The sequence below is a fragment of the Terrapene carolina genome, unplaced genomic scaffold, assembly GCF_002925995.2.
Source record: "Terrapene carolina triunguis isolate 2854851 unplaced genomic scaffold, T_m_triunguis-2.0 Scaffold66, whole genome shotgun sequence".
NCBI lineage: Eukaryota > Metazoa > Chordata > Testudines > Emydidae > Terrapene > Terrapene triunguis.
The window spans coordinates 22,243,338-22,270,606 of record NW_020664417.1 but is presented as its reverse complement, the minus strand read 5'-3'; the positions used below and the strand labels follow the sequence as shown (position 1 = coordinate 22,270,606).

The following is a 27,269-nucleotide window of genomic DNA, read 5'->3' as shown; positions in this document are numbered from 1 at the left end:
GTAAAAAGCAACAGTCTCCTGTGGCACCTTTAAGACTAACAGATGTATTGGAGCATAAGCTTTCGTGGGTGAATGCCCACTTCGTCGGATGCATGTAATGGAAATGTGGGTGCAGTGTAACTCAGCTGAATTTTTTTTGTCAGACTATGAAATACAGAGGCAAATCAAGGAACTTGAAAATGGAGGAACTGTTATGAATGAAACCAGAGCCTTTGATTTCAAACTTGGGTGAGTTCATATTTTAGAGAGGTATTTGAAATAGCATCTTTGGAGTTCTAATGCTTCCTAGTGAGATTGTCACTGGTGTTAAAACGTCCTCTCTCCATTTCTGTTTGTTTGAATTACCATTCAGGAGTGTGGTCCCATCACAGGCATTAATTATATTACAGTAATGCCTAAAGGCCTCAACTGATGCCCGTTGTGCTAGGCACAATCCCTTCTCTGAAAACCTTTCAATTTAAATAGACAAGACAGGTTAAGCATGGGAGGGGGAACAGGCACAGAGAAGTGAAGTCACACAGCAGTTCAGAGGCAGAGCTGGGACTAGAATCCAGGTCTCCTGAGTGCCAGGCCCATACCGTATACACTAGACTGTTCCATCTCTCCCCAGGCACATGTACTGCTCTCTTGCCTGTAGTAAGCTACTGAAATTATTTAACAATTTCAGGATCCAGGTAAACTTATTTTAAGTCAGACAAAACTTCCACTGGAGTGCAGTGGGACTTTAGCCTGTGAAAGGCTGTAAGATTGGGCCCTATATGTTTCTGGTGCTATAGCATCAGACCACCTGATGTATCTTCTTTACTCTCTCTTTTTTGTGGTGTGATAAATGAAGGGGGGGGGGAAGCTCCCTTTTATGGACACCCACCCAGCCAGTAGCTATAAAATCCCTCTTAGTAGCTGTTCTCTAATTGCTCTACCTGTAAAGGGTTAAAAAGTCTCATTGCTATGCATAGGTAAAAGGAAATGAGTGGACACCTGGCCAAAAGAGCCAATGAAATTGAAAAAAGACTCCCCTTTTGTCTGTCTTCTGTTGGTTCTCCTGGGGAGAGGCGGATAGGGCAGCAGCTATGCTGTAAGAAGCTTGGGCCAGGTATGAAAAATCATCAGTATCATACCTAGAAAACTACTCACTTAAAACTCCAGATATGTAAGTAGATCAGGAAATGTCTAGGAAGACGCGATTAGGTTTATCCCTTTTATTTCATTATGGCTTGTGGATTCCTCTGTGCTAACCCCAGGTGCTTTTGTTTTGCGTAATCTTTAAGCTGGACCTCAAGAGAGCTATTCTTGGTGCTTAATCCTTGTAGTAGCTCCTTTAAAATCTAGCAATAGCCTGAGTTCCCAGATGTATTTTCTTTTTCTTTTTTTTTTAAATAAAATTTACTTTTTTTAAGAACAGAATTGGATTTTTGTGTCTTAAGAAGTTTGTGCACATGTTGTTTAATTAGCTGGTGGCAACAGCTGATTCCCCCCCTCCCCCTTCTCAGCTCTTCCCCGAAGGGAAGGTGAAAGGGCTTGAGGGTACCCCACAGGAAGAAATTCCCAAGTGTGCCTTCCTGGGCTTCTGCCTTGGGTGGTGGCAGCATCTACCAATCCAAGGTCAGAGAAAAGCTGTAACCTTGGGAGTTTAATACAAGCCTGGAGTGGCCAGTATTAATTTTTAGAATCCTTGCGGGCCCCTACCTTCTGCACTTGAAGTGCCAGAGTGGGGAATTAGCCTTGACATGTGGTTTTGTTTCTTTGCCAAGTAGCACTAAAGTTAAATATTTGTAATATTGAGAGAAAATGATAAACTCTACATTGGGTCGTGTAGGGGGTAGAATTGGACTCCATACTTGAACAGGCTTAATGAAGCTTTCTTGATCTCCATGGTGTAAAGTTATTTGCCACAAAACTAGTTATGCAGAGGTACCAGCATGACTGGAGAAAGAGTAAAACCCATCATATTTAATATTTTACCTGTGTTGTCTTATTTTAGGTGTACCATACCAATGAGAGATAAAGAAGGAAAACAGGATTATCGGTAATGAAGATCATTTTATTTCTAAAGTTAACTTTTATTCTAGAACTAAAAGCCCAGTTCACCTTTTGAATGCCCTCAACCTCTGTTGACTTCAGTGGGAGTCGAGGACACTGGATACCTCTCAAAATCAGGTTCTTTTCACAGCAGTTCAGAATTTGGGCTCCATCCTATCTATCCCTGCTGAAATCAGTGGGGACGTTACTACATATTTGAGTTGGATTGTTGGTAGGCTCAGTTCATATGCTACAGGGTGATTATGTAGTGGCGTAATAATCATTAGTGTATTTTTAGGCGTGTTTTGAGCTCAGTGAAGTCACTTCTCCTTTTTAAGCATTTACTGAGGAAAATTACAAATGTTCAGATTATGGGGCCTCATATACCATGATAGCTTATCTCTTCTCCCATGAAAGACAATGGATGTTTTACTATTGACTTCAGTGAGAGAACAGAGTTAGACCAAGGCAGAGCATTTTTAAAAATTCTGCCCTAGATTTACAAGTTTACAGATGAGTATTTGTGGAAATATGGCAGTAACCATTATTTAGACAGAATGGATTTTCAGTTTTTGACAGCTAGTGCGCTTGGGCAGCTGGGGGCTAATATGATAGCCTGGTTAGCCTTTGTTTCTGCGTGCATGGGCGTTAGCTAAAAAAAAAAAGTCTGTTTCACGAATTAATTCTCTATTATGTTAGTGTCAGGCCAGATCCTTATTTAACATGGCTAATATGTATAACCACTATAAGAAAATATTCAGGCAAATGTGGGTAGGAAGAGAGACCAAGCTATTTCAGCTAAAGACAGACAAAACTTATTATATCAAGTTTTAAATTTCATTGTTCGTGTATTTTGTGAACTTGTGTGTGCACTAAACGCCGAATCTAAATCCAACACATTAAACATGATTTCTTTTTAAGTGCAATAGGCTCAAAGGGTGTGTCTCAAAGGTTTGCAAAGACAAAAACAATTTTTTTAATATATTTTGAGATTTATCAGTCCATCATTTGTTCATGTCAGGATAAGGTTGCTGCTTGAATCACAATGCTTTTCTGATGGCTTGAATTAGCGTTCTCTTTGAGATCCTTTGTTCTTTGATGTTGTCACTCAGTTTTATTTACTATGACATCCTGCTGAGCATGGTAATTTTGCTTTTAACACAGCATGCGGTTTCATCAGTACTCCTCAGGTTAATATGAGAGAGGTTGCAACCTGCACAGAGAACTCCTGGCAGCTGGCTGTCAATATGCTTCTCTCCTGTCCAACCCACACTGCCTTGCTGCTCAGAATCACAATTCATGCTCACCAACAAGAGTGATGGGCTGCATCCACACTTAAAATTTTGGGTGTCAAATTTTTTAAATTACCCTTTTTCTATTGCTGGTTGCTTGGCAAACAGTGACAGATCATCAGAGAGAAAATAGTGGCTGTGGACTGATTTTTTTCCTATTCGACAATAATATACTGAGCTGTGAAGTTTCGGTATCTTGGTCCGTTAAATCCAGTAATACCATTTCCAAAGGAACATTAACTTTCGCATACAAATTTTACAGCCTGTTGTTGAGATGCTGAGGATTGTCTTGATTAAAAATAACCCCAAATTCGTCCCTCTTCATTCTCCCCAGGTTCATGCCAGAGCCAAACCTCCCTCCATTGATTCTGTACGATACTAAATCATTGCCCGCTAATACGAACCATCAGCAAGTGGTGAATATTGATTGGATTCGGGAGAGGCTTCCTGATCTCCCCAGTGTGAGGAGAGTGAAGCTTGTTGAACAGTATGGGATTCTGCCTGAACACAGTTTCACCTTACTGGTAGGTCTATTGATCGAGTGCTAAAATAAACCAAGAAACCTCAAAGTTTCAGTGCTTAGAGAAAACGCACTGTAAAATGTCATATTAACCAGCTGTCAGCTGCCATGGATTTTTAAATTTGGAAATGTGTCTAACAGCTCTCTTAAATTGTACCTCCGTGCCAAATCCTTCAACCAGGCTCAGAAATAACATGTGCAGTTTGTTTCTATGAGAAGCGATTCTTGAACAAATAGGGAGCTAATAAATTGCTAGTGAATGATGATCTCATCTCTCTCAAAGTGGACTCATTAACAGTGCTGACTGCTGCAAGTATGCAACTTTTTGCTAACAAACTAAGTCTTGTCCACAAGTGCATGATCTTCACAGCAGGTATTGTTTTGTCTTTGTGTCTGGAACAGGGCCAAGCACATTGTCCGTGCTTAACAAAATAATAAATGACCATTGTTTTTGTAAAATATGTATAACATCGAAGTTGGTGAAAACTTTGCCCCAAAAAAATGCAGTTGATGAGGTGAGGGGATTGTGGATGCAAATGAACAGATTGTTTAAAATCTGGAAACCTCTGGAATCCATCTAAAGACTATCCAGTCTCTTGAAAACAAATTGCAACATCCTTGTTCTCTTTCAATCCTTTTTGAATTGATCCAGCAGTGATGACTTTGTGTGTCAGTATTTAAATCAAATTTTACAGAAATCTCTTGAGAAGAAAGTGGCTAGGAAGGTTCTAGCCTTACTGGTGTTGCATCTTACCAGTGAGTCATAAGTTTTCCTTATTGTGGTGGGAGATCAGTCATAAATCATGTAGAAATCCTATGGCTATGAAGGTAGCAGTTCAGAGATCTTGATTAATGATGTTAAAGTGCTTTGCAGCCAGTATTTCTCTCCACACATGTATAAGTAACTTTACCTCAGGAAAAATTATCATTTATGAAAATAAATATGTTTTGATCAAGGACAGTAAATGGACCCTCCTCCGTTTCACCTCAGTGACCCTTTTTTAGCTAATCCTTTCCCCTCTTTGCTATTACATAGTCTCATCGGTGATGATGCAAGAGCCTTCTCCTCTGCCGCTCTAGCCATATGTAACTGCTGGCTGTTTGTCTCATTGACCTTCCTTCACTTTGCAGAGCTCACTTGAAAACATATTTTTTCCTTCCTTTTGCCTCTTAATTTCTCTCCTTTTGCAATTTGTTCTTTATAACTGTTAATTCTGAAGATGATTTTGGATTGCTGCTTGTGAGAAAGATGTACAAATACAGCTGCATTGAAAGTTGTTTTTTCTTCAATAAACGAAGGGCGGGGCGGTCTCGTCTGCATTCTGAGTCTTTCTCCTTTTAGTGTAGATTAGGATGGCAGCATTTTTATTCTCTGTACAAATTCACTTATTTGACTCACTAGGAGAATAGTTAACCTTAATTAATCTGAAAATTGTTTCCATTGCCTAACTCAGAACTACCGTAGATGGCTGATAGGGCCAGATGCACAAATCTAAGGCCTGGTCTACACTAGGCGTTTATGTCGAATTTAGCGCCGTTAAATCGAATTAACCCTGCACCCGTCCACACCACGAGGCTATTTAGTTCGACACAGAGGGCTCTTAAATTCGACTTCTGTACTCCTCCCCAACGAGGGGAGTAGCGCTAAATTCGACATGGCCATATCGAATTAGGCTTGGTGTGGATGGAAATCGACGGTAATAGCTCCGGGAGCTATCCCACAGTGCACCACTCTGTTGACGCTCTGGACAACAGTCCGAGCTCGGATGCTCTGACCAGCCACACAGGAAAAGCCCCGGGAAAATTTGAATTCCTTTTCCTGTCTGGGCAGTTTGAATCTCATTTCCTGTTTGGACATCGTGGCGAGCTCAGCAGCACTGGCAACGATGCAGAGCTCTCCAGCAGAGATGGCCATGCAATCTCAGACTAGAAAGAGGGCCCCAGCATGGACTGATCGGGAAGTCTTGGATCTCATCGCTGTGTGGGGCGATGAGTCCGTGCTTTCCGAGCTGCGCTCCAAAAGACGGAACGCAAAGATCTATGAGAAGATCTCTAAAGCCATGGCAGAGAGAGGATACAGCCGGGATGCAACGCAGTGCCGCGTGAAAATCAAGGAGCTGAGACAAGGCTACCAGAAGACCAAAGAGGCAAACGGACGCTCCGGATCCCAGCCCCACACATCCCGTTTCTACGAGGCACTGCATTCCATCCTTGGTGTGGCCGCCACCACTACCCCACCACTGACCGTGGACTCTGAGGATGGGATATTGTCCTCGGCCGGTTCCTCGGACATGTTAGCGGACGGGGAAGATGAGGAAGGAGATGAGGAGGACGAGGCAGTCGACAGCGCTTACCAAGCTGATTTCCCCGACAGCCAGGAGCTCTTCATCACCCTTACAGAGATCCCTTACCAACCCTCCCCAGCATGTAACCTGGACACAGATTCAGGCGAAGGATCAAGCGGTAAGTGCTTTAAACATATTAACCTTTATTTTTTACAAAACTTGAATATTAATACTAAGAACAATCTGTGAATCATGATTTCTTCCCCCTGGGCGCTTAAGTAATCAGTAACAACTATTTAAAAAAAATCAAACAGTGTCCGGTTGTGCATGATTGTGCTGCCCAAGCTGCTCCACTCTTTAGTCCCTGCTACTGCAGCTACATTAGAATCCTGTCTATATGTCCGGGGATAGAGCAGTAGTCCTCCACGGACATCTCCACAAAGCTCTCCTGCAGGTAATGGGATAGCCTGTTCATCAGGTTCCTGGGGAGAGCGGCTTTACTTGGTCCTCCGAAGTAGGAGACGTTCCCGCGCCAGGAGACAAGCAGGTACTCCGGCATCATTGCCTTGCATAGCATGGCGGCATAGGGCCCCGGTCTCTGCAGGCTTTCTCGAAGCATCCGTTGGATCTCGGTGTCCGGGATCCTCATGAGAGTAATGTCGCTCATGATGACCTGCTTTGAATTAGGTAGGGGACTGTTAGTATTGGGACTGCTTGCAACAAGTTCCTTTACAGAACTGACGCTGGTTTACAGCCACGCGGTGGGGGCGGGAGAGGGGCAGCATACAGGGATCTTTCCCTGGCTCATCCGCGAGGGGGTGGGACAGGGCCAGAGTTCCTGCTTGGCCGATTGCTGGCAGCACAGACTGGCAGTGCTTTCACTGTGAAAGGAGGCCAGTGGTACTCCTAAAGTTTTAAGCAGCCACAAGTCTACGGCTTACCATGTTTGCCTGCTACAGAGAGTACCGTGTCCTGCCCCGCTTCCCAGATCGGCAGTGCAAAAGCCCAGGCAGTGAAGGCGAGGTTCGAAAATTCGACCTTGTCCTGAGTGCGCATGTGATAGGTGTGGTTCATGGTCTTGTTCACAGAGAAAAACTATGTTCTTGATTCACAACCACATTTATCTTTCGGAGGAATTCACTGCCTTTTCCTCATTCCCACAGCCACATCTGCAACTGTCTCCCAACCCTGCTTGGCATCACACTCCCAGAGGCTAGCGCACATTAGGCGGAGGAAGAAGAAGACGCGAGAGGACATGTTCTTAGAACTAATGGGCTGCTCCCGAGCCCAGGCAGCACAGCAGAACCAGTGGAGGGAGAATTTGTCACAAATGCACCGGACACACATGGAACGTGAGGAGAGGTGGCTGCAGGAAGACCAGCAGGCGACTCAAACGCTGCTTGGACTTCTGAGGGAGCAAACGGACACGCTCCGGCGCCTTGTTGATGTTCTGCAGGAACGGAGGCAGGAGGACAGAGCCCCGCTGCAGTCTATCAGGAACCGCACTCCCCCGCCACCAAGTCCCATACCCCCCTCTCCCAAAGTCCAAAGAAGGAGGGGTGGCAGAGTCCGTGAAAACTCTCACTCCACCCCTGCAGACTGCTCAAGCACCAGAAGGCTGTCATTCCCCAAAATTTGAAAAGTCCTTTCCTGCCCGCCTCACCCAAGCCCCCGTCCGACTTTCACCCCCCAGTTTCCTGTCTGGTTGTTAATAAAAAATACGTTTCTGTTCATTACTGTTTCAGTCAGGTTCTTTTGAGGGAGAGTCTGTCTGGAGGGGGGGAAGGGGCTTGGTAATTGGACAGGACAGTCACCTTTAGCAGGGTACAGAGGCGGGGGCAGGTCCAGCAGCAGGGCACATACACAGTGCAGTGACTAGTTACCCTGGTCAGTCTGGGAGGTGGTTTTCATGTTCTGTGGGGGGTGGGGGGTGGTTGTTTGCTCTGTGACTTTGTGGCGGGGGAGGGCAGTTACAGATCTTATGCAGCGGTCCTTGTCCTGGATCACAGAGCCACGCAGCAGGGGAGCTGTAACCCTCCTCCCCCTGCCATAAAGTCACATAGCCCCCACATACACGCAGTCCCGCTCAGGAGGGCTGGCAGGCTCCATTGAAACAACCAGTCCGCCACTGCGAATCCTGTCATTCCTGGAGTATAGAAGGATCATTTGCATCAGTACACTACACCCGCTCCCCACCACAGTCTGCGTCCCCGGTTTCAAAGATTCCCGCGAAAACAGTACTAAAGACAACGGTGTTCAATAACAAAATAAAACTGATTTTATTTTTTTGGAAGGGAGTGGAGGGGGTCTGTAACTGGAGAGGATAGTCATCCTTAACTGGGTAAAGAAACGGGGGCAGGTTCAGCTTCTCTGTACAGAAACTTAAAAGTCACTGGTTACCCTGCTCACTGTGGAACCTAGCTTTCAAAGCCTCCCGGATGCACAGCGCGTCCCGCTGGGCTCTTCTAATCGCTCGGCTGTCTGGCTGGGCGTAATCAGATGCCAGGCTATTTGCCTCAACCTCCCACCCCGCCATAAAGGTCTCCCCCTTGCTCTCACACAGATTGTGGAGCACACAGCAAGCAGCTATAACAATGGGGATATTGGTTTCGCTGAGATCACAGCGAGTGAGTAAGCTTCTCCATCTCCCCTTGAGACGTCCAAAAGCACACTCCACCACCATTCTGCACTTGCTCAGCCGGTAGTTGAACAGTTCTTTTTCAGTGTCCAGGGCGCCAGTGTAGGGCTTCATGAGCCAGGGCATTAGCGGGTAGGCTGGGTCCCCAAGGATCACTGTAGGCATCTCCACATCCCCAAGAGTTATTTTGTGGTCCGGGAAGTAAATACCTTCCTGCAGCCATCTAAACAGACCAGAGTTCCTGAAGACGCGAGCGTCATGAACCTTGCCCGGCCATCCAACGTTGATGTTGGTAAAACGTCCCCTGTGTTCCACCAGTGCTTGCAGCACCATCGAAAAGTAGCCCTTTCGGTTGATGTACTGGCTGGCCTGGTGGTCCGGTCCCAGGATAGGGATGTGAGTTCCATCTATAGCCCCACCACAGTTTGGGAATCCCATCGCGGCGAAGCCATCTATGATGACCTCCATGTTTCCCAGGGTCACTACCTTTGAGAGCAGTACCTTGACGATTGCGTTGGCTACTTGCATCACAACAACCCCCACGGTAGATTTGCCCACGCCAAACTGGTTCGCGACAGACCGGTAGCTGTCCGGCGTTGCAAGCTTCCAGAGTGCTACGGCCACTCGCTTCTGGACAGTCAGGGCTGCTCGCATCCAGGTGTCATTGCGCTTCAGGGCAGGGGACAGCAACTCACAAAGTTCCTTGAAAGTCCCCTTCCGCATGCGAAAGTTTCGCAGCCACTGGGATTCGTCCCAGACCTGCAGCACTATGCGGTCCCACCAGTCCGTGCTTGTTTCCCGTGCCCAGAATCGCCGTTCCACAACATCCACATGACCCATTGTCACCGTGATGTCCTCGGTGCGGGGTCCCGTGCTTTCTGACAGGTCTGTGCTACTCTCAGACTTCAGGCCCTCACCGCGGTGCCGTAGCCTCCTCGCCTGGTTTATCTGCATCTGCCTCTGGGAAAGGTGGATGATAACCTGCGAGGCGTTGACAAGGGCCACAACTGCAGCGATGGTCGCAGCGGGATCCATGCTCGCAGTGCTGTGGTGTCCGCGCTGTCACTGACCCGAAAAGTGCGCGAACTGATTTCCCGCCGGCGCTTTCAGGGAGGGAGGGAGGGCGGTAGTGACAGACAGATGACGACAATTACCCAAAAGCATCCTCGACCCTTTTTTTTACCCAGAAGGCATTGGCGGCTCGACCCAGAATTCCAATGGGCAGCGGGGACTGCGGGAACTGTGGGATAGCTGCCCACAGTGCACCGCTTCCAATGTCGACGCTTTCCCCGTTAGTGTGGACTCACAAAGTCGAATTACTGTCCTTAGTGTGGACACACAAGTTCGACTTTGCAATATCGGTTCCACATATTTGATTTAAGTGAAATCGAAATACCCTCGTAGTGTAGACATACCCTAAGAAACAGTCTTTCAAGTTAGAGTGCCCAAGAGTTTTCATTAAATAAATGGCAGTGGTAGAGGGATGTCTTCAAAATGCAGAATCTGTACTCTACCCCAACTTGTTAGTGTGAACATTATGCACAAAAAAAGTGTTAAAATGTCAGACTTCAAAATGAACATTAGTTTCTTAGCTCACCATTGCATGAAGGTATTGCAGTAACTACTTGTGTGTGGTCCAGTGTGGAAGATTGTAGCTCCTGCAGGACCTAAGTACAACAGGATGAACTGAAATGGAAGGACATCTTTCACTTTGAATCTCCTTATTTCTGTGGTTTCTTAAACATGTATTGCCAAATTTTCAGCAGATTTTTATAATTGCAATAATTAACTGGGAGTATTTGTAGGAGCACATTTTTCTCAGAAAAAATCCCACATTTACACATGCATATAGGCAGTTGGTCATGCCATCTAAGCAGCTAAGTGTTCAGTTACTCAGCTTGTGCATGCAAGTTCAATCTGTGCAAACCAAAAGGCCTGCAAATATTGCACCTGGCATTAAGGAGTCCTGCTGCATTTTTGGCAACGTCAGGTGTTTAACATTTTGGCTTTCTTCCTGTTGGGTTTTTGTTTGTTTGTTTGTTTTGCTGATTTATTAACTCAAGTCCCATGTCAATGTGCTGCTATAAAAAATAATAAAAAAGTATATTGACATCCGAAGATCGGAGTCATTGAGGTATAGAAGTTAGAGATGGAAAAGACCTATATGATCATTCATTCTCTTCCTCTACCAGCTCCCTCTAGTACCTCTACTCACTCTAATATAGGTTACTGACATGTCTAAAGTACCCTATCATTCTAAAATACAGGTGCATTTCTGCTTATTTTAAGCTCTAACTAGCTAGATAGAGTTTTTTTTAAGACCTGATTGATATATCATGAAAGACTTTGAAAACTATTCTGTTTGTTACATAATTGTCTCTCTTTGCAACAGTCCATACCTTCACCTGCTCCTGTTGCCCTTTCCCACATGCTCCTCTGTTTATTTCTTCAGAGTTGGTTGCTGTGGAAATTCTGATGGTACAAACATAGGCACCAACTTCCCCTCTTTCCTGTGGGTGCTTGACCCCCCCCCCCCGACCTGCCCCCACTCCACCCCTTCCATGAGGCCCTGCCCTTGCCCCACCTCTTCCCATCCCTTCCCCAAAGTTTCCGCCCCAACTCCACCCCCTGCCTGCCAATATTCCAACTCCTTCCCCAGATCCCTGCCCTGGCCCTGCCTCTTCCCTGCTTCCTCCCCTGAGCACACCACATTCCTGCGCCGCCTCCCCTCCACCCTCCCAGATCATGCTAATGCTGCCAAACAGTTGTTGTTTGGCGGTGGCCAGGCAGGAAACACTGAGAGGTAGGCAGAGGAGTGGGGATGCGGCGCGCTCAGGGGCGGAGGAGGAGGTGGGGCGAGGGGTGCTGGTGGGTGCAGAGAACCCACTAATTTTTCCCTGTGGGTGCTCCAGCCCCGGAGCACCCACGGAGTCAGCATCTATGGGTACAAATAGAGAAAGAACAAAGCAGAAAATGAGATATGGACAGAATTACTTTTCAATAAAATGGTTTCAGTTTCCTTTTTTCCAGTTTTCTGGGAGGCATCAGCTGGTCTTTAAAGGCACCAGTTCACATTGCAGACCCAATGTCTGCAAAGAATGCTTCCATGATACCTTGCAAAACATTGTAGCATTTAAAGCTAAACTTGTCAAAAAAGCATCTGAAACCACACCGTCTATTTTTGACAGCTCTGGACTATTAAAGCATCAATTTAAATCCTGTTTAAGAAAATTTTTTGCATCTGGCTGATATTTTGCATGCCACATTTCATTCCAAGGAGATTCTAATGAGCAAGTGACAATGTATTGGTACACTACATAATGAAAGTGCCAAGTGACCCTCCATACCGAACACAATGCTATAATTCCGAAATTCTGTTTCCCATTCTGTTGTTCAGGATTAAGTGAGATAGTCAGTTAACATTCTCATAAATCAGAACATAGCAGCTTTTCTGTGACGGTTTTAAGATGGTAAATTGTTCCTAGGGACAGTTTTGTTTTTGTAGTTTGTGTTTTTGCATTAACAAGGTGTGGTGTGTTAAGTGCTGAGTACTGCTGTCAGTATATGACCAGTTAAATGGCTTCTATGAGGTAGGTAAAGATCCAAAATATCCTTTGGTTTGTGTGATCCAGTAACTGGCAGTAAGGAGATATTTGCTTTAAAGTGTACATGTTTGTTACGGATGCCTTCTCTGCCAGTATTCTCCATTATTTGAATTACATCTTGTTTTTTAGCCTGATTCTTATGCAGCATTTTATATTAGTTGTATATAAGAACATATGCTTCAGTAATGTTAAAAATTTGTTTAATCTTCTCTTGTATCTGGGAATTTTTATCTCCATATATGCTAATCTTTTTAAGCTGATAGAAATGCAGAAGTACTTACTAAATGCAGTTAAGAAAACTGGAAGTTGTGGTGAAAATTAGCTGTTTTTATATTGAATAGCAAGGGATGAGAGTTAGGATTTTGGAGAAAGTTGTTCTGTGTCTGTATCCAGTGTATAAGAGCTCCATAGCAAAACTGCCTGCATGAGATGTTCCATAGGCTGACAAACATTATCTCAGATAAATATTCCTAATATGAGTCACGGGACGATTTTGGCACTCCATGTCAGTGAATTTGGCTCTAGAAAAGTTGGTCAGAATGCACAACTGGTCCAAACTAACTTCCAACAGTAGGGTAGAAATGACTGTTGGAAATCAAAGGCAGATCAAGTCTTTTCTGTCATATAACATATTGCAGGAACGATAAGGAAAATATTCCGTTCATGTCACACTGATTCAATTTGGTTCAAGTTTTAATTTAATAAAAGCACACCCTTTGTCTCACTAATCATAGACTGGTACTGGTAAAGACGATACTAGATAGATTTTCAAAAGAAAAGCACAATGAAGTGGTTGCAAATATGTACATTTCCATGTGAAAATCAAGTAAGTGTGGGTCTGGCAATTTGGTTGAATGTATCCTGTATGAGCATTTTTTGGCCATACCTGCTCCACCCATGTTAAAAATGTGGTTGTAAAGGCCCACAGTATTTGCTAAGAAGGGGCATTAATACCTGCTTACTTTTTCCTGACTGAACTTCCAAGATAATATTGTCTGTTTAGTTATCTTGTCATTTTAAGACTTAATATTCTACACTTGTATTTGGAATAATGAGTCCTGAGGGGAATTAGAAAAATTACAGTACACCTCTACCCCGATATAACGCAACCTGGTATAACACGAATTAGGATATAACGCGGTAAAGCAGCGCTCCGGGCGGGCGGGGCTGTACACTCCGGTGGATCAAAGCAAGTGCGATAGAACGCGGTTTCACCTATAACGCAGTAAGATTTTTTTGGCTCCCGAGGACAGCCTTATATTGGGGTAGAGGTGTATTTATTAAGGGGTCAATTAAATTCATAATTTTACTTTTAACTTGTATACAAAGTCCAGTAGGACAACTGAATTTGGGTTCTTCCCTTGAAAAGTAAGAATGCCCACTTACAATATCCACAGTCTCTTGGAGGCCTTTTGAGTTACGTGCTACAGTTACTGAGCCATCATTCTCCAAGTGACAAACATCACAGCATCCATCAGATCCTGCCGTATGTTTTACTAAAAACAATCTCAGATTTCTTGTACACTTTAAAATTGAATCTGTGTCCCCAGTGCAATAAATTTCCAACACTGAGGGCCTTCATCCGAGTTGACTTGAAAAAACTAGAATAATAAAATCTCTGCTTCTTCTAGTCTGACCTATCCAAATCACCCAAGGATAGAAACAAGTCCATCTTATTCCAGCAACCCAAAATGTGTCTGCAAGATCAAGCATTAAATGTTTCTAGGTGGCTTCAGAAAACCATTCCATGGTAAACATAGCATGTTCTTTGACAGCTCATTTCACCAGAGGGTAGGCAGGCTAGAACAGAACAAGAGAACTCTCCACACCTGCCTTGGGTGAAGCAGCTTCTCCCTGTACACTAATTTCAGGGAAGGATTAATGAAAGATAGAAACTACATTATATGTACAATCTTATCAACCTGGCAGGTGGGCTGAAAGCTATGCTTATGTATTCTTTTCATAGAGCATCTCCTAGTATAGATTGCACTATTGTCTTAATGGAGTTACTAGAGGTTGCCAAGATCTTGCAGTGAGTGCACCGATCAGGTTTACCTGGGAATGAGAGAGGACCAGGACCTAAAATACTCATTTTTGTACCTTTCTGTCATTAACCCATTTAATTCTTTTTTCTAAACAGAATGAAGACGGATTAATGGAGTTCTTTGAAAGTGTAGTGAGACAGACACAGATGAATCCAAAGAAAGTGATTGGCTGGATTCTAAATGATATGCTTGGTTATTTAAAACAACACAACCTTAAAGTCAAGGAAAGGTGAAGCTTTCTGATTATATTGAGTTGATCAAACAGAACCATCCGTCTTCCCATGGCCAGACAAACAATTGTGAATAGTATCCCCTAACACCAGCAGTGACTCCTAGTTTAGTGCAATGTAAACTCCATGGTGGGTGGACAACAAAGGTCCGAATAGTCACCACTTCTTTTGGGAGCCTAGACCTGTAAGGTGTCTTGGTGAACCAAGTCTATTCCATACCCTCCAGAAATGGGAAATCTTTAATCACTATCGATTGTAATCCATGGATTTCCATTTTTATCATATTAAAATGGCAAAACCTGCTACTCTTCTGACCAAAAATAAATTACATTTTTAAAAGTTGTATTGACCCAGTGTACCACTAGGCAACAAGGTAACTAGTTTGCTTTCAATTATAATTAATCTTTGTTTAAATGATTGTATGTCACTTATACAAATGACCATGCACCATGTAGAGATGTTAAGATTATGTTGTGTATGGTGTTTTTTTGTTTTTTTTGAGAGCTCTCACCTCACCTTATTTTTTTAATTTAGTCCAGTCAGTTCTCTCTTCCTGGCTGACCTTCTAAACCTTCTAGAGAGAGGAACAATTTCTTCTTCAGCAGCCAAACAAGTGAGTTTGTTTTGGACTTACCTTTGAAACTGTCACTACTTACTTCATTTTCACAGCAAATCTCCATCTGGAATCCATATGACTTCCATGGTGTCGGTAAATTCATTTTATATTTAAAGCATGAAATATGTCAAACTGCTACTGGAGGTGGGAGGTATGTGTATATGTGTATAAAATTCAGGGTTAAATAGTAGAGAGGGGCCTGAAACCAATCCCTAACAAAGCCAAACATGCCTGAATTTTGGGCAATTTGGATTTGATGCCACTGACCAGTAACCTCTATAATCAAATCCCAAATTCTGAACACTCCTGTACTTTGGGAAGGTTAGAATTGACATCCATGTTTTAGTGGCTTGGTCCGGTCTCTGGTGAGTAGATTCTCTGATGCTTGGGAAACTTGCTGCTTCATGGTTCTTAATCATTTTAATAGGTGCTGCAGCTGTAAGAGGTCACAGATCCCACTGAATGGCAAAGGGCAAAACATAGCTGGGTTTGTAAGATAAATTTGTGTCAAGTGCCTTGTGAGACTGAAGGAGGAAGACTTGCCTCTTTGATAAGCCAATGACACTCTTTGCTGCATCTTAGCCAGGCACTCAAGACAGAGCCAACTATTTCCCCCCTCTTTTTTCAGATAGCTGGCTTGTTTAGGCCAGTCTCCCAAAACAAAGATGGGATCTAAGAAACTGTGCTAACCATACATTTGACATCAGGGAATATGTTAATGATCATTATTATAAATAATCCTAATAATTAATTTGTATTGAGGTAGTGCCTATGGATGCGAGCCCACTGTGCTAGGCACTGAACAAACACAAAACAAAGTGACAGTCCTCGCCCCAAGATTCTTACAACTTAAGTAGAAGACAAAACACATGGGGAGCACAAGGTAACAATGAGACAATGCCAGTTAACATGATAACTGTTATCAAGGTTTTTTTAGGCTTCATGGTGGAAGTGAGTTGAAAGGAGAGATTTTAGGACACTAGTGAAGTGACTCTGCACTTGTTTACAGTGAGTCTTTCTCATGCATGCTGGGCAGTGAGGGAGAAAGGATAAAGGTGCTTATTTGAAAAAGTTTAACAAATGGCTACTGAATGCTGACACTCTTGGCAGAGCAGAGGAAGGTGTTCATGTCACATTTGAAAACAGTGAGCATTTTTGCAGGGTTACTGGTAATCTGCAAAAAAAATTGCCTCAGCTTCTGCTGATCTTTCTGGAAAAGCTACTGGATATTTTTTTAGAAATACACTCCAAAATTCTAACATGGTGAGTACATTTTTGAATAATTTTATAACATTTATTTTTTCACCATTTTATATTTATTAAAAAAAAATTAAGATCTTTCATTCCCCTTCAAGATCTTCACTTGAGGTTTTCTGATCCCCTGTAAAGTTTCTTCCAACTCCAGCTAAATCCTGTAGTGACGAAAAAATATATCTGTGTATATATATTTGATCATACTTTAAAAAATAAACTGTAAAACTGTGTGGGGCACTGTGACTTTTGTTTGAGTGCAGAGCACCTATCATGTTTTAGGTCCTATGATAATATAATTAATAACTATTTGTCTCTTTAAACCTTGCAAGTTTATAGCTGTAGAATATTAAACAAACGCCACTGGATAAATACACTAGCTAGTTTTTTAAATTCTAAAATAGTCAACAGTGAAATTAAGACATTTAACTCACATAATGAGGTTCCAGGGTTAATGTTCTTAGATCAACAAGGGCAGATGTTTGCATATTCCTTCCACCTATTCTTTCATTCTAGCTACAGATTTGGAATGAAATTAGTGTCTATTCACTTTTGCATGTTTGTCTTTGCATCAAAAAATAGTTATAAAGAGGACAAGAGTTCTAAGTCTGGGTGCTTAAAGTTAAATTAAACTGGCCTGGTTTTTGGTGGAGCTGAGACGTCTCAGTTCGTAGTTAAGCCAGTCAGAATTGGGGTTGCTCATGGTGGTTGGAAATGGTCTTAAAACAATAAAAGTTTGTAATGGGCAGAAAACACTGAGAATACTTAGTGCATGTGGATATACAGAAATTCTGTGTACGTGATTTTTGAGAGCACCCATCAGCCTGATGCCTAAAACTTTGAAGATGACCTTCAGAGTTTATTTTTAGCTGTTTCCTTGTTGTGGTGTTTGTCAGAAAGTTAACGTTGTTTTAACGGAGCTTTTTTCATTTTAATTTATTTATACAGAGGCAGTTTTGACAAGATATAAAATTAGGAATTTCAGAGAGATTGCATCTTGTGCTTAATTACTAGCTCCTTGTAGTGTATGTATTGTGCTCTATGATCTGAATTCGGACACAGTAATAACTCTACTGTTTGCCCATCACTGAGCGATGCTATCAAACTTTGCCACATTTAGAAAAGTATTTGGTTGCCTAGATGTCAGAAGAACAACAAATGTTTATAACAGTTCCCTGCAGTAGGCAGAGAGATTGGATGCCCTGAGGGCAAAAAAGGCTGTATATACACACACAACAGCAGATGCACTGCAGCATTTGAGGTGGGTGGGAGGAATTTAACTGCAGTAGTGAAGACAGAGCCAACAAGAAAAGATGGAAGAGATTGATGGGATGAGCAAATAGTCATGCATATGCATATGCTTGTACTGCAGGAAGTGCCAACAGTTTAAATTTTTAAGAGGTCTGTGCTCATTCTCAGTTGTACAAGGCAATAAAATTCACATAGATAAAAACTGTGAACATTTATTAAATGTGGACGGTTACATGGTGGATATTGCATGTCAAAGAAGGGACACTGCTGTACAATGCTGTGTTATGTAATTATAGCACACAAACCAAACTTATCTTCAAAAATAGTGTGTGCACTAATCAGGGCTACCATTGCAGGCACATGGATTGACAAAATTTATTGTTTGCACAATGGTTTAGCTCATCTGCATAGCAATACTTTGACAGAACCTTTTGGCACTTCTACATATAGCAGATACCAGGGAGGTGACCACAGTGTATGAACCTAAGTTGAACAGGACCCTTTTACAATCATGATTGTAACAGCGCAGTCTGGGGAATCCGGAGCACCTGATCCAAAGTGCACAGCACTTGTTAGAAGCAAAGGCTTTTGGATAATTTGCAAACACAAAGACATTGCATTCTGGGAGGAGGAATGGATACAGGACGGGCCAGAATGGTGTAGCTGCAGTATTTGTACCCATACATGGAACAAGCGGTTGCAGACTGGTTTCAACTGAAAACCGTTTCCCAGGTGTGTCAACCAGCTTGCACATTCAACGTTGTAAAATGCTTAAAATGACACTTTTGTGGATGCAAGACTTGCAAGCTGTTACTAAATCATTCTGACCAATGGTTTGGTGCTAGGCATACGTGGCTAGATAGTCTGAATCAAACCTCAGCTAGAGTCTATAGTTGCCGCTATTGGGATTTCAGTAATGAAGGTAAGACTGAGAATTTCATTTTGGCATTGGAGACTTTATAATTAGGCCCCACTGTTCATGTTTAGCCAGTTTATAGCCTGGTTTGACCAGTGAGTGTGGATGAATTAAAATAATTTTACTCTGTTTTAGACTAGACTTTTATCTAGACTAGAACAACATTTAAAAAAAGAAAATGAGTGGGATGAGGCCAGTTTTTTGGCCTGTCAAATCTGTCTAGCTTTTTCTATAAACTATAATATCAGTCTAATAGGAAACCATGTTTGAATAGTATTGGTCTCTCAGCTGTGTATGTGTATAACAATGTAGATGGAAGGGCGGGGGGCAAAGGGGCCCTTAAACCCTTGAGGCTAATTCTCTCTGGCTGAGAAAAGCCTACAAGAGCCCAAGAAAAAGTAAATGGAGTAGAACTGCACTTCTGCATAACAGAACTGCACTTGATTATGCCTGCATGAATAAAATGCTTTCTGTTTAACTTCTGAATACTACTGTAATATATTACACGCAGTGTCCAAGGTTCCCCTTATAATGGACTAACCAATATAATTAATTAGCTTCTCCCTCCTTGACTTTCAGAAATAGCCCAAGGAGGATTTGTGTCCAAGTACTCCATAGAAGGAGCCAGTATTGTACTCAAGCAATAGAAGGATACTTTTTAAAGCTACAAAACCCAAACCGACATAGCTTGCTGTGTATATTTACAAGAGTAAATCCAGTCTCTTCCTGATCCCCCTAAGATAGTGTATAATGGGCAAAATCTCTCTGCGCCATGATATGCTTAGCATAGGAGATGAGACGGCTGTCAGGGGAACCAGTTATTGCTCCCTAATTCTCAAACTTCCCTAGCCCTGACTTAAGTTAGACCACTCAATGGGCTTCTCTTGGTAATTCTGCTTGGAGTAGAGGGTTTTGTTGTGTGTGTGTGTTTGCTTCAGTGCCCTCCTCCTTCCTGAGAAGCCTGGGAAAGGACTACGGTTTCAGATTTGCAGGTATGGTACATGCCAAACCTAAAATCAGTTTCTGCCCTTTTCTTAGAAAGATGTGGGTTCTTTGTTGGTTAGTTTCTATTTTGAGCAAGATCTCTAGGGAGTTCTTCTCTGAGCTAGTGTGTGCAAATTGCAAGTTGCACTTCCATGAGGTGTGACATGGAGTCACAATGCCTCAGGGGAGATCAGGGAGAATTACCTTCCAGAAAGCTTCCCGTCTGCTCCCTTGGGGAGGACTGAGCACCTGCTGATAGTAGGGAGGAAGCAACTGTGGGTGTTCCTTAAGTGAGCCCTCTGCATAGTTGAAGTGGACAAGGCCTCTGTCTGACTGTAGGAAAAAATTCAGCTTACCCAGGCTATTCCAGGTGTGTCTGCAGTGGTGCTAAGGAATGAACTGGAAGGGGGGGCATCTTGAGTTTTTGATAGGAATGGATTAACATATCACTTATGGTGGTTGTAACTCTGATTGGATATCAGTAATTTGATCTGTCTTTTCTGCTCTTCTCCCTCTCACAAGGAAAACACAAGACCTGCAATGTGGCTTCACGAGACAACTTTGTTGTTGTTCTCTCAAGGCCTCTGGCAAAACAAAAACAGTAAGATTCTATTGGCGAGAGAAGGAGGGGTTGGGGCATAGGAGGCAAATTTGAGTCGCACCTGGCTTGGAGTAGGTAGCGTCAATGCAGAGTTCTTAAAGTACCTGCCACAACTGTCACATCGTTTCATGCTGAAGGGCTTTCCTATTGGAGAAAAATCTATGAGAGGATTAAAATGTCATTGTATTTATTTTGTTTTTCATAAACCATCTTGCTGCACTACTAATTATTAAAATGGCTTTAAATTAGTGCTCCTTGCCCCAGCCTCCTCTTGATCCCACAGCAAATTTGTAGTGCTGCATTTTTGACATGGCATTCGTTTCCATCCTGGCACACTGGGGCGACCCAAACATACAATTATATCTTCAGGGCAGGATCAAGCAGAAGCAATTGTTTTAATAAGGGCTTTCTCTCTCACATCCCCCATGTCTGAAATAAGATCAGAGGAAATACAGAAAATGACTGCCCAAGGAAATTGCTTTTTTTATAAATGCTCTCTTCTCCCAAGTTTATTCCATGGTGATAGCCTTGCTACAAAGTAGGGGAACACATTCGTATTAGCTAGTAATTATTCCAGAAGCTTAGGTTTACCCAGCTATTCCTGGAGGTGAGAGATGGATGGGATAGGGCTGCCACATGGATTGTGATTTGCAATATTTTTCTTTTATTTTCTATTAAGCATCCTCACTCTCTCCCTCCTGTGGTTGTGATGGTCTGTAAATGAAATGAGTTACCTGGAATCTGTCTAGGCACAATAGTTGTCTAATTGTCAATTCTCTGCAGTGGCATTCTCTGTTGACCATGCATGTTGTAATTTCTTTTAGCAACACTCGTGTGAATAACAAGGGATTATTACACCACCTTCTTGTATGGCAATTTTACAGTAGGGGCACAAAGAGCATCACTGCAAAGCTACGTGATGTGCATATTGTGCTTCAGAATAAAGGGAGGGGACGTGGTGTGCACTGGATTATTGCACTCGACTTTAAGCTGTGTTCAGATAATAAATTAAACTGTTGCTTGATCTCCTCCTGGTGCTCTTGTGGGTGGGCAGGTTTTGCTCTGGAGAGGCACTAGCAAGTCAAGATTGAGATGTGTCCACAGAGCTGCATGGGAAAGTTTGTCAATCACATAAATGTTAACCCTTTGCTTTTATTCTGACTAAATTCACTCACACATTACTGCAGTGGAAAGTGTGAATACAACAGGCACTGATTCCCCTCCTCTACCTTTTTTGATGCTGCAGGTGCTTGAGGAATTGTGGAAGGGGGAGGGGAAGACCCCACTTCAAATTGTTAAAGAAAAGAAACTTGAACTGATCCAGGATCAGCAAGAGCTTGAACAGATCTGTCAGGCAGTGATGGAAGGACATCAGGAAGAGGTGATTAGAACAGGGGTGGGAACTGAATTACAGCAGCTTGGACATGGTGATAGTCTGTGATGCTAACGTCTGGCTCTGCATTTGTTTGTACATCTTCAAAGAGAAATGAAGGATTTATTAGTCTGGCTTGTCCAAGAAGCCAAGTCATTCTGACTATGCATAAAAGTGATAGTGCAAGAAAACAAGCACAGTAGAAGTCCTAGCCCTTTCAACTGTATGTGTGCAGAGAGCACTTTCATTAACCTGGCCTGGCAATTTTGATCAGTATAATGCCCAGATTTTTTTTTCCTTGTCAGTTTAGGAGATATCCAAGGTCAAAGAGATGAAATTAATATAACTGTGTGAAAACTCAGGGTATCTAATGAAGCCATTATTTATTCTACATGAATAATATTAGCTTTAAAGGAGATAGCATCAATGTTGGTAAGCCAAAAAGTTGGCTTTTATTGTATCTCTTTGCAAAGTCCATGTCTCTTCTCCCAAGAAATATATACTGACTAGCTAACCTCGTGAGCAATCTTACACTAACACAGCGTGTGTATGTCATAGAAGAAAGCTTTAAACATTTTGATTTCAAGATTCCAGAGATTTTCAGTTAGAAAAAGTAAACTTGTAAATTATGAAAGGGGGGCAAAATGGAGGGATAACCTTGACCACGTCCAATATTAGCTTTATAAAAAGGTGCTTTTGTATTCTCTCGAGTGGAAAAAAAAATGTAAAGGCAGGAATGAATGGCTTATTTTAAGTATAAACATTGTCTAGCTACATTTGCAGTTGGAAAAAAAAAGCCAACATCTTTTGAGAACAATACCACCCACGCCAAAGTCTCACTGGGAGACACTAACAGCTTTGCAAAGAGCTTTTGCTAAAGAAAATGAACTTGCAGTAGATCTGAATGACCTCCCGTATATTGACTCATTTGCAGTGGCTGATAAACATGCTTCTGATTTTCAGACTAGTACTGAAGCACAAGAGCAGAGAGCTAGAACTGTTCACCAGCACAAAAGCTGAAGGTCCATAACCACATGCCTGTTTCAATAATAATAATAATAATAATTTTGTAAGAATTTAATTCCTCCCTCAGCTTCCAGTGTTTTAGCAAAGCCAGCTGTGATAAAGCAGCCTTATTTTCCAGCTGCTTTCAGGTGATCGTTTTAGTAAAGAAGCTTTTAGGTCTGTGCTTTAAATTACCATAAGATCTTATCTTACAAAACAGGTAGTTGGGCTATTGCAAGAGAAAATGCCTTGCTTTTTAATAGTAGTTTATTTTTAAAAAAGGGAAACTAACACTCAAATATTGAGCAATTTATGAATTAATGCAATACCTAAACTTAATTGAACTTTCTAATTTAAGTAATTGCAAGCAGATAAAGATAGCAATGTGTCCTATCTATGCTGGGACATTTTTAGCCCACCTTAAATCTTCTCTATATTCAGATACAATAATAGGTGGATGTATTTGCAATTGGTGGAGCTGGTAGTTCATGTATTAATAAAGTTTAAGGCCAGTGGAGACTACCTAGTTTGACAACATGCATAAGTTAAGCTATAGAATTTCACCCAATACTTCCCACAATGCAGAGAATTATTTTTCCCCCTGCTACGTAAGTAAACATGATAGAGCTCAATAACTCATGGTTGAACTAGAATGTATCTTTTAGGAAGACCTCCTACCTGATTTAAGACAAAGTGATGGTGAATTTCATACTTCCCTTGTTAAACAGTTAGGTTTTTTTAACCATCATTTCTAGCTTAAACTTTTCTATTTTCAAATTGTGTATTTGCATGCACAAATGGGTCAATGGCTACCTGACTGGCCATGCAAGTGGCCAGTGCACAGTAATAGTGCAGGCCAATGGGCAAGCATTTTGGGGTCAGTCAGTGGGTCTAAAAAAAGAACCTGTCTGTCTCACTGGTAGTATTTTTATGATGAAAAAACATTTAATGCTTTGTTGCAAGAGATTCCTCCAAGTTATATCTGATATAAAAGTTTTAAAGGGTTAGTTCTAAAGTTTCTGCTCCAGTGAAAAATGCCAGGTCAGTGTTATTGAAATACAAGTGTCTCCACTTTAAAAGGGCACTGTCATAGTAGAGTTTTTAAAATAATTCTGAATTCAAATTAATACATTTAAATTTATTACTAATCAGTTGATATTGAACACTTTAAAATCTGTTTATTGGCTGCTATCTTACTTTTTGCATGTCACCCCATTAGGAAAAGTAAAATAGACAAGTCTTACTTTCAGGCAGTACTGCACTGTTTTGACTTGCAAACACTGCAAGGGGTTTCTTAAAAAAATGTTTTCCTTGGAATAAAAAATAATCATGAAACCAGTAATTCTATTGGGACTAAGGCCCTGATCCTGCAGTGACCTCTGCTCATCCAATGGGGCTCCAAGCAGTCCTAGGGTTCCAGCCACACACAGCCCTTGCAGAATCGAGGCCAAAAACTTACTTTAATACTAAATTATGGGCCTACATTAAGCTGGTGCTAAGGTTAGAAAATATGCATCTGTTTAGGAGGGAAAACGGAACATCTTCCATTATTCATGATAAATACTTTGTGCTCTTGTTTTCAAGGTTATGGAGATAAAGAAGGGAAACCAAAAAGTTCTGAATAAACTGATTGGACTGGTTCAAAGAACAACAAGAGGGCGAGTAGATCCTGTGCTGGTGAAACAAATATTAGAGAAGAGGCTGTCACAGTAACTTTCAGAGCAACTTGCACAGGTCCCTACAGAGGGAATGACTGGACATTCCCTGGACTTTGTACAGTTCAATTCCAGCCTGAGCTAGAAAAAGATACTGTGTAGTCTCAGCATGGAACAGAATTATTATTCCCTTTTGGTGGTTATTCAGGTAGTATCTTATTATACAGTCTTCCTTGAATGCTTCACCCTCTGTCAGGACAAAAGAAAAGATATTCAGTGCAAATGAATAGAAGAAACTAGTATTGAGTGCTGTTCATTTTTCCTGTAGCTGGTTTTGCACACATGAGAAAGGTAAGTGATTCAATACGTTACTGTTTGTCTGAATACTCTAGAACTTGTATCAGATGTATGTTGTGATACAGTATTGCCAGGTAGCAATGTTTTTCTGAAGGAATAGAAATTTACGCATTTTAGAGTGTGAAATGTAATGATGTGAACAGGTCACACCACCTACTCGCTCTACCAAACACCCAGTGGCAGCTCAGCCACTGCTGGCCACTCCCCCCACCTGTTAGGAGGGGGAAGTAGTTCCTCAGTGCTATCACTCCTCCCTTGCCTCTGCCAGAGGGAGGGAAAGGAGAAGAGACTGCCCAGCTGCCTTTCCTTCCTTCCTTCCAGCGATGATCTATCCTAAACCCAATCTCCCCCTGCTCCCCAGAGGCTAAATAGGCCCCTAAAACCAACTAAGGCAGCTGAAGCCCAGGCAGTCCTGTGCATTATGGAAAAATCCTGCTACTTCAAGAGCCTGTGCTATATGCAAATCTATAATAAATACTTGATAGGGCTGTGGACTGTGGTTTCTGGAGTTCAGAAGCCTCTTTTGATACTGCTAAATAATCCCTTCTAAAAACCACAATTACCCTCAAATTCAAAGATACTTCTGAAGGGTGGAATGCATGCACAGACCATACTAAGCTCTTAGGCACAGGTTTTTAAAGCTATTTACATGCTGCAGTGCTCAGTTTTGCAATGCCTAACTGATTTAGGCACTTAGTAGCCTAAATCCCATTGACTGTCAATGGGATTTTGACTCCGATGCCTAAATCCTTTTTGAAAATGAGATTTGGGCTCTTAAATACCGTTAAAAATCCGGGCTTAATTCAGCAAGGATGTAGCCCAGGCCTCTTCTGTGGAATCTAGTTATCCTCTTCAAGTTATGGAATTGCTAGTTCAGCCCTGCTCACTGGTACTTCATTCTTTGATTATCAGTGCTACTGTCTTTGACAGGGAAACATCTGAACAAACAAGCTCACAGTTTAAGCAGAAAAGAGGCAAAATGCAGGAGTTTTCAAATATATTTATTGAATAAAACGTGTACCCATTGTTCACATAAAAATAAGTTAGTTAAAAGGTTATGCAACTGACAAAAAGCATTAATGTTAGGTTGCCTGTTTTGTCTGAAAAGGATAAGATTTACTCTGAATTTTGCAATGACAGACGTTGACCTTTTAAAAAATTGTGCATTTAAACTGACATTCAAACAAAGGCTTTACTATCATTTTGTCACATCTGAGCAAAACCACCATTTTATCTTTTACTTAGTGGCACCTGTTTTGTTCCATGATGACTTTGTTCAGAGTGCTAAGTTTCAATCAATTTTACAAAACACATCCAGATAATAAATGGTTATGACACAAACCTCAATATACACTGAACTTTGAATTCGTTAGATTAATGCTCTGCCCTTAACTCCTGCCATTGTCGGAGGAAACAAAAGGCACAAGACTGAATTATGGACTGAGCATCTGCATAAAGTTTGAATTTTATGGGTCCATGTGTTTTAAGCCTATTCTTTACCTTTACAAACAAACAAACCAACCCTACCTTTTCCAGAAGGTTTTGTCCTCTTGTATTAATGCTTTTTGTTGGGCAGCTTTGGAGTGGGATGTTTGTTACACTTACCCCCTTACCTGAGAGAGAGTAGTAACTGCACTATACTTAAAATAGAAGGATCTCAGATACCATAGCAAGACTACTGTTGGTAAATACCTTTAATGGTTACCTGTTTTTAAAGCCATTTTGTTCTAGGCAATTACGTAATAGGGTAGAAAATAGCCTGTAATAATTCATGGACAAGTTCTATGAATATACAGCATTAGATCTTTAAGTTTAAAATAGCAATTACTATAACTCTCAACCTACTTTCAACGTTACCTGCCACACATACAATTGAGAACAAGGAAGGCAGCACATAAACTAGAAGTGGATAATTGTAACAAACTCTTCCCTTGTATTAGAAGCAGACAGAAGGACACAGGTTAAAAATCTTCAACCATATTATGACGAAGTAAATATTCACCCACGAAAGCTTATGCTCCAATATGTCTGTTAGTCTATAAGGTGCAACAGAACTCTGTCACTTTTTACAGATCCAGACTAACAGGGCTACCCCTCTGATACTTGAAACCATATTATGGACTCCTCACTTGCTCAATTTTTAAACCAACATTTTGCATAGGAACAAAAACTATTTTCAGGATGTTTCTTGACTGACAATCAAAAAGGCTAAGCTTTTTGAATCAGATCTTAATGTGTATGAAGTCCTTTGCATGCACATTAAGGTGCTGGCTATCATGTCTAAAGCAGTGTTAGCCGGGATGGAGGGGAGCTTAAGCTTCGACATGGCTGGCTACCATGGCTTCAAACACGTTATCCTGTTTGAGTGTTAAGTGCTTTTTGTTCACTTTCAGCTAACTTGATTGAGCTATCCTGCCTACACCCCAGCCTTTGTGCCCCTCTGAGCAGAACATAAAACATCCAGTTAAAAATGGCCAGAATGATTCTCCTGCTCCCTACCAAAAAGCTCAGGGCAAAGTCTAAACTCCCCAAAAGTTTGTCCCCTACAGAGAGACACAACTCCGCCACATGCTCAAGGAGTTAATCAACTATCGGACAAATATGAAACATAAGATGGGTGTTGTGGG

At 42.0% G+C, this 27,269-nt stretch overlaps 1 protein-coding gene across 1 annotated transcript in view; it reads left to right on the top strand.

The window, feature by feature from the left end:
• GATB (glutamyl-tRNA amidotransferase subunit B) overlaps window positions 1–24,758 on the top strand; it is a 59,763-nt gene extending 35,005 nt beyond the window's left edge. The window contains exons 7-13 of the mRNA XM_024207559.2: window positions 144–228; window positions 1,982–2,026; window positions 3,646–3,835; window positions 14,500–14,633; window positions 15,169–15,247; window positions 21,500–21,634; window positions 24,215–24,758. Of these exons, the coding sequence (XP_024063327.2) occupies window positions 144–228; window positions 1,982–2,026; window positions 3,646–3,835; window positions 14,500–14,633; window positions 15,169–15,247; window positions 21,500–21,634; window positions 24,215–24,343 (797 nt within the window). The 3' untranslated portion in view covers window positions 24,344–24,758. The remainder of the gene's footprint in view (window positions 1–143; window positions 229–1,981; window positions 2,027–3,645; window positions 3,836–14,499; window positions 14,634–15,168; window positions 15,248–21,499; window positions 21,635–24,214) is intronic.
• Window positions 24,759–27,269: the final 2,511 nt, after the last annotated feature.